The sequence below is a fragment of the Oncorhynchus clarkii genome, chromosome 23, assembly GCF_045791955.1.
Source record: "Oncorhynchus clarkii lewisi isolate Uvic-CL-2024 chromosome 23, UVic_Ocla_1.0, whole genome shotgun sequence".
Classification (NCBI taxonomy): Eukaryota; Metazoa; Chordata; class Actinopteri; order Salmoniformes; family Salmonidae; genus Oncorhynchus; species Oncorhynchus clarkii.
The window spans coordinates 52370069-52378397 of record NC_092169.1 but is presented as its reverse complement, the minus strand read 5'-3'; the positions used below and the strand labels follow the sequence as shown (position 1 = coordinate 52378397).

The window sequence follows — 8329 nt, the reverse complement described above, 5'->3', positions numbered from 1 at the left end:
GCCATATGGGACCCGGTGAAAAGTAGTGCACTACATAGGGGATAGGGTGCCATTTGGGACAAAGCCTATCATCATGGGGTTAACTACTGTTAAAATATACTACTGTTAACTACTGTTAACTACTGTTAAAATATAATAGCACAAGTCTTAATGAATAGGGCTTCCAGAACCGTACTATTTCTGATTAGTGTCTCGGGGGAACACAGTCCTGTGTGTTCAGATGATCTGCCATTAAAGGGACAATCCAGTATTGGTACATCCATTTTTTTTAACCTTTAAATGAATGATATATAGCCATTGATTGTTAATGTATTTAACATATAAATGCCTCATGAGCTCAGTCTTACCCCATCAGAACCCAAATGATCAGCTTGTTTCACTACATTGCTTGTAAAACAATGTAATTAGTAACTAACACTGTAGAGCTTCAGAACATGGTTAAAACTATCATGTTGATCTCGTGGATTGCTTCATCTTTGAATTTGAGTGGTTTAATTTCTCCAGCTCCATCCCTCAGCTGTTTACCAAAAGAAAGTAGCGGGCGGCCATTTAGTTGCTTGAATCCCAGATTTCCCCTTTAAGGATGCTCACGGGTAAAGAGCAATATAAAAAAAGATGACGTTTTGTGTGCTTGATATTTGGGTTTGTGACAGTTTCTCATACTTGTTCCCGCTGTCTGTATATATTTTCAAGGATGCCTTTGCACATTCTCAAGATATTAAATTAATGTGACCTATAGTTCACTGGTGCTTAACAATAAGATCTGTGGAGGAAAACTATGGACTGTAAAATGTAAGGGACTTGTTATGGAAAAAGACTAAAGAGCCTATGGAAGGTTTCAATACATGTCTTGGGGTCTTGTTTAAACTAGTGTGAATGTAGCTATTTATTTTAGTGTACATACAAATAAAAATCTATTTAAGAAGGGTTAAATGAATGTGTGTGGTTTTGTACTCTGTGAATGTCAGGTGTTACAGGCGCTTACAACCAATGATCATCCCAACCACCCAGGATGACCTCTGCCCTCTGACCTCTGCTCTCTCTTGTTAAATCGTCAAAATGCTCAAACAACATTTGTACTATTTTTAATGAATTAATTTTCACTCTCCACACCATTGTATTTTCTGACGTGCTGTAAAGAGGGTAAGAATATTTATCAATAACATTAAGTGGGTTATATTAAACCTTTTTATTTTCCATTACTCTTAAAAAACGAACACCTAGATTGAGAAAGCAGTGTTCTCTATAATAGCATAGTAAGGCTGATAATGAATAAGATGCTGGTCTACTGGTTGATATCTGGTTCTGATCTTTATAATTGATGTTTCTATGTTAGACCTATTGTCTCTTTCAGGAATAATGGAGACTGGACCAGACAGTCTGTTTTTGACTCCTGTTTCTCCTCCACAGTTCATTCTCTGTGTCTGGTAACTACACTGCTAATTCCCTTGGTCTGGTAACTACACTGCTAATTCCCTCTGTGTCTGGTAACTACACTGCTAATTCCCTTTGTCTGGTAACTACACTGCTAATTCCCTCTGTGTCTTGTAACCACACTGCTAATTCCCTCTGTCTGGTAACTACACTGATAATTCCCTGTGTGTCTGGTAACTACACTGATAATTCCCTCTGTGTCTGGTAACTACACTGATAATTCCCTGTGTGTGTGTACGACACCTGCATTTTGGTTAAATGTTTTGAATGCACATTAAAATAAGTGACGTCTCACAGTTTGTGTGTCTTTAGTGGTGGGTAATGTACCTACAGTTTGTGTGTCTTTAGTGGTGGTTAATGTACCTACAGTTTGTATGTCTTTAGTGGTGGGTAATGTACCTACAGTCTGTGTGTCTTTAGTGGTGGGTAATGTACCTACAGTCTGTGTCTTTAGTGGTGGGTAATGTACCTACAGTCTGTGTGTCTTTAGTGGTGGGTAATGTACCTACAGTCTGTGTGTCTTTAGTGGTGGGTAATGTACCTACAGTCTGTGTGTCTTTAGTGGTGGGTAATGTACCTACAGTCTGTATGTCTTTAGTGGTGGGTAATGTACCTACAGTCTGTCTTTAGTGGTGGGTAATGTACCTACAGTCTGTCTTTAGTGGTGGGTAATGTACCTACAGTTAGTATGTCTTTAGTGGTGGGTAATGTACCTACAGTCTGTATGTCTTTAGTGGTGGGTAATGTACCTACAGTTTGTATGTCTTTAGTGGTGGGTAATGTACCTACAGTTTGTGTGTCTTTAGTGGTGGGTAATGTACCTACAGTTTGTGTGTCTTTAGTGGTGGGTAATGTACCTACAGTTTGTGTGTCTTTAGTGGTGGGTAATGTACCTACAGTTTGTATGTCTTTAGTGGTGGGTAATGTACCTACAGTCTGTGTGTCTTTAGTGGTGGGTAATGTACCTACAGTCTGTGTGTCTTTAGTGGTGGGTAATGTACCTACAGTTTGTGTGTCTTTAGTGGTGGGTAATGTACCTACAGTCTGTGTGTCTTTAGTGGTGGGTAATGTACCTACAGTCTGTGTGTCTTTAGTGGTGGGTAATGTACCTACAGTCTGTATGTCTTTAGTGGTGGGTAATGTACCTACAGTCTGTCTTTAGTGGTGGGTAATGTACCTACAGTTTGTATGTCTTTAGTGGTGGGTAATGTACCTACAGTTTGTGTGTCTTTAGTGGTGGGTAATGTACCTACAATTTGTATGTCTTTAGTGGTGGGTAATGTACCTACAGTTTGTATGTCTTTAGTGGTGGGTAATGTACCTACAGTCTGTGTGTCTTTAGTGGTGGGTAATGTACCTACAGTCTGTGTGTCTTTAGTGGTGGGTAATGTACCTACAGTCTGTCTTTAGTGGTGGGTAATGTACCTACAGTTTGTGTGTCTTTAGTGGTGGGTAATGTACCTACAGTCTGTGTGTCTTTAGTGGTGGGTAATGTACCTACAGTTTGTGTGTCTTTAGTGGTGGGTAATGTACCTACAGTTTGTGTGTCTTTAGTGGTGGGTAATGTACCTACAGTCTGTGTGTCTTTAGTGGTGGGTAATGTACCTACAGTCTGTATGTCTTTAGTGGTGGGTAATGTACCTACAGTTTGTATGTCTTTAGTGGTGGGTAATGTACCTACAGTTTGTATGTCTTTAGTGGTGGGTAATGTACCTACAGTTTGTATGTCTTTAGTGGTGGGTAATGTACCTACAGTTTGTGTGTCTTTAGTGGTGGGTAATGTACCTACAGTTTGTATGTCTTTAGTGGTGGGTAATGTACCTACAGTCTGTATGTCTTTAGTGGTGGGTAATGTACCTACAGTTTGTATGTCTTTAGTGGTGGGTAAAGTACCTACAGTTTGTATGTCTTTAGTGGTGGGTAAAGTACCTACAGTTTGTATGTCTTTAGTGGTGGGTAATGTACCTACAGTCTGTATGTCTTTAGTGGTGGGTAATGTACCTACAGTTTGTATGTCTTTAGTGGTGGGTAATGTACCTACAGTTTGTATGTCTTTAGTGGTGGGTAATGTACCTACAGTTTGTATGTCTTTAGTGGTGGGTAATGTACCTACAGTCTGTGAAAAAGTATTTTCCCACTTTCTGATTTGTAATACTGAATGTAATCAGATCTTCAAGAAAACCTAATATTATATAAATGTATAGCTAAACACATGTATTGTTAAACAAATGTATAGCTAAACAAATATATAGCTAAACGAATGTATAGCTAAACGAATGTATTGTTAAACAAATGTATAGCTAAACAAATATATAGCTAAACGAATGTATAGCTAAACGAATGTATTGTTAAACAAATGTATAGCTAAACAAATGTATAGCTAAACGAATGTATAGCTAAACGAATGTATTGTTAAACAAATGTATAGCTAAACAAATGTATAGCTAAACGAATGTATAGCTTAAAAAGTTTTGTCTACTTATTTTATTTATTTAATCGTTATGCAACACCAAACTCCCCAGTGGGAAAATGTCATTGCTCCTTTTACACTCAATAACTGGTTGTGCCACCTTTAGCTGCGTTCAATACCATACCATATACAGGGTCAGTTCAATACCATACTATATACAGGGTCAGTTCAATACCATATTATATACAGGGTCAGTTCAATACCATATTATATACAGGGTCAGTTCAATACCATATTATATACAGGGTCAGTTACAATACCATACTATATACAGGGTCAGGTAATACCATACTATATACAGGGTCAGTTACAATACCATACTATATACAGGGTTAGTTAATACCATACTATATACAGGGTCAGGTAATACCATACTATATACAGGGTCAGTTACAATACCATACTATATACAGGGTTAGTTAATACCATACTATATACAGGGTCAGTTAATACCATACTATATACAGGGTCAGTTAATACCATACTATATACAGGGTCAGTTCAATACCATACTATATACAGGGTCAGTTAATACCATACTATATACAGGGTCAGTACCAGTACCATACTATATACAGGGTAATTTTCAGTACTGTACTATATACTGGGTCAGTTCCAGTTGTCACGAACCGTCTGAAAGCCCGTAACAAAAGGGAGACAACGTGGTACCATACTATATACAGGGTCAGTTCCAGTACTGTACTATATACAGTGTCCAACCAGCCAGTCAACATGCTCTCAATGGAACTTTTTTAAGATTTGAGGAACCATACCAAACTTTTTCAACCTCCTGAGGGGGAAGAGGCACTGTCGCGCCTTCTTCTTGACTGTACGCGTGTGTTTGGACCATTTTAAGTCTATAGTGATTTGGACACCAAGGACCTTGAAGCTCTCGACCTGCTCAACTGCGGCCCCGTCGATGTGGATGGCGACGTGCTCCGATCTGGTTTTCATGCCCAGCACAGCACAGAGACAGCCTTAGTTAAAGAGGTCAATTATCTTAGAGCCAACACAGATGCCAAAGAGCTCTCTGTCCTTTAAGTGCTGCATATGACACTGTTGACCATGATGTCCTACTGGACAGACTGGAGAGGTGGGTTGGTCTCCCCAGTCCAGACCTATTTAACCGGGTTTGTGACAGTTTTTTCTCACACTTGTTCCCGCTGCCTGTCTACATGTTCAAGGAGGCCTTTGCACATTCTAAAGATATGAAATGAATGTAACCTGTGGTTAACTGGTGCTGAATAATAAGATCACATTCTAAAGATATTAAATGAATGTGACCTGTAGTTCACTGGTGCTGAATAATAAGATCACATTCTAAATATATGAAATGAATGTGACCTGTAGTTCACTGGTGCTGAATAATAAGATCACATTCTAAAGATATTAAATGAATGTGACCTGTAGTTAACTGGTGCTGAATAATAAGATCACATTCTAAATATATGAAATGAATGTGACCTGTAGTTCACTGGTGCTGAATAATAAGATCACATTCTAAAGATATGAAATGAATGTGACCTGTAGTTCACTGGTGCTGAATAATCAGATCACATTCTAAAGATATTAAATGAATGTAACCTGTAGTTCACTGGTGCTGAATAATAAGATCACATTCTAAAGATATTAAATGAATGTGACCTGTAGTTCACTGGTGCTGAATAATAAGATCACATTCTAAATATATGAAATGAATGTGACCTGTAGTTCACTGGTGCTGAATAATAAGATCACATTCTAAAGATATGAAATGAATGTGACCTGTAGTTCACTGGTGCTGAATAATAAGATCACATTCTAAAGATATGAAATGAATGTGACCTGTAGTTCACTGGTGCTGAATAATAAGATCACATTCTAAAGATATGAAATGAATGTGACCTGTAGTTCACTGGTGCTGAATAATAAGATCTGTGGAGGAAAACTATGGACTGTAAAATGTAAGGGACTTCCTGTGGAAAAACACAAGACATTAAAGAGCCTCTAGAAAGGTTTGAAAGCCTTGCTCTCCTTGGCTGTTCCTTTTAATGTACACTCAAATGGAAATGATTTAGAAGAGGTACATGAGTGTGAACGTGTGTTTGTCCGTGGTGAGATTCAAACACGTTAACACTAGATTATTACACTAGATGTTTATGTTATACTTCCATCTCGACCAACCACCCTCCTTTCAGTTTTGCCTTAAATAACCATCTGTCTTATGTGACCATATCAAACATGACTTATACTAATTTAAGTGTTCTGGATTTATGTTTACTAAGTTACATCTAGTCTATTAATGTAACCTAACATAAACATATCATACTATGTAAATGGAGTGGCACAGATTTAAGTAAACTATCATGTTTTGCTTGGGTTATAGACCTCTCTGTGTCACATGGTCTACACATCAGCCAGGCTTGGAATCCACAACCAAAACTTACCACCACAGTTCACACCCATGTTATCAGATTCTGAGCTCACTATGCAACAGTTGTGTGCAGCTATGCAGTTGAACAGGTTCTTGTTCCAAGGAATAGAAAGAATAAGAAGGTAGTTTGATCACATCACAATAGTTTGATCACAGAACACTAGTACATTTATCAGACTGCAGTGCCTCAATAGGACCGATTCAACCAGGTAAATGGATCAGCTAGTTTGCTATTGAAATGTGTTATACTATATTATCCATTGTTATTGTATAATTAATGCTACAGTATTGCTTTCCTGGTTTCAAGTTGTGTTAGTCTTTCTCTTTATGATGAATATAATGGTCTTCTTCAGGGATGAAGGTGACTCAACTAGACTGTCTGTGTCTGATTCTTCTACATCTCCTACACACAGCAGGCTCTGGTACAGTAGAATACATATTTAATATCTCACTGCCTTCAATACCTCTGTGTGTGTGATCAATATCATCTCATTGTGTCTTTAGTCACTATTGTGGTCTTAAGGGTTCTACACAGTCTAATCAAACGGAGCAGAAGGAGGTCCTTTTGCTTCTCTGTCTACATAGTTCTTCTATTGTCCGTCGGCTCCATTGTGTAAACTGGAGATCCCTTTAGGGTGTCTGGCCTAAGGTGATTTCCTCTCCTAGTCTCCTTTCCTTCATCTGTACTGGTGTGTGTGTGTGTGTGTGTGTGTGTGTGATTCATATGATCGTATTGTGTCTTTAGTTGCTTGTGTAGTGTTAAGGTGCATAACCTAAGGTGGATTCCTCTCCTAGTCTCCTTTCCTTCCTCTGCACTGATGTAAAAATCAAACTAAAGGTGAATCCAACTCTTCTGTAGACATCCACCCTATAGTACTAGTATATACTACTGTGTATTTCAGATCTGTGCAGATGAGAGGAAACCACTGTAAACTATTGAAACTGTTAATCTGTCTGTTCTCTTCAGAGAGGTTTGAGGTTCTTGGTCCAACTTATCCCATTGTTGCTGTAGCTGGTGATGACATCATTCTTCCCTGTTACCTCAAACCCAACATCAGTGCTGAGGACATGACAGTGGACTGGCTGAACCTGGACTTCTTAGACGGTCGTGTCTTTCGTTACCAAAACAGCAAAATCATACGAGAGGATCAGATTCCCTCCTATAGAGGAAGAACTTCACTGTATGAAGAGGAACTGTGGAGGGGCAACACCTCTTTAAAACTGACCAGGGTACAAGGCACTGATGAGGGACGTTACAAATGCTTTATTAAGGCAAAGAGCTGGTATGATGATTTCACTATTCAAGTCCTCGTTGAAGGTGAGGTTTATTTTCATGTTCATTTAATAATCTAACTACAGTACAATGACATCACATCTTTCCTTCATATTACTGGACACAGTATGTGTATATTTGTTCACAGCCTGTCACCAGTTAACATCCAGTCTCTCTGTGTGTCTGTAGCTGTAGGATCCAAGCCAGTGGTGTCCATTGAGGGACACAGAGAGGGAGGGATGGGTGTGCTGTGTGAATCAGAAGGCTGGCACCCTCAGCCTGAGCTGGTGTGGCTGGACAGTAAAGGAGTCCATCTCTCTGCTGGTCCTCCTGAGATACATAGAGACTTCAAGGGATTCTACAGAGTCAAACAACATGTCATTGTCCAGGAGACTGACACCAACCGCTTTACCTGCAGAGTCCAACAGAGCCAGATCAATGAGAAGATGGAGACAGAGATTCACCTCCCTAGTGAGCAACAACATAATATTATTTAGACATGAAACACTGGAGATATTGATGTGTTAACCTGTTATGGCTGCAATCCCGATATCGGGATCGATATGACAACTACCAGTGAAAATAGAGGTCACCAAATTCAAGCCACAGAAATCTCATAATTCAAATTCCTTAAACATACATGTGTTTTATATCATTTTAAAGCTATTCTCGTTGTTAATCCCACCAAAGTGTCCGATTTAGGCTTTTCAGCGAAAGCACTACAAACGATTATGTTAGG

The 8329-nt window shown here is 38.9% G+C and overlaps 1 protein-coding gene across 1 annotated transcript in view; it reads left to right on the top strand.

Moving 5' to 3' along the window:
- Positions 1-1359: 1359 nt before the first annotated feature.
- The window catches only part of LOC139381580 (butyrophilin subfamily 1 member A1-like), a 56157-nt gene continuing 49187 nt past the window's right edge, over positions 1360-8329 (top strand). The window contains exons 1-4 of the mRNA XM_071125223.1: positions 1360-1395; positions 6877-6912; positions 7287-7635; positions 7780-8061. Coding sequence (XP_070981324.1) covers positions 1360-1395; positions 6877-6912; positions 7287-7635; positions 7780-8061 — 703 coding nt within the window. The remainder of the gene's footprint in view (positions 1396-6876; positions 6913-7286; positions 7636-7779; positions 8062-8329) is intronic.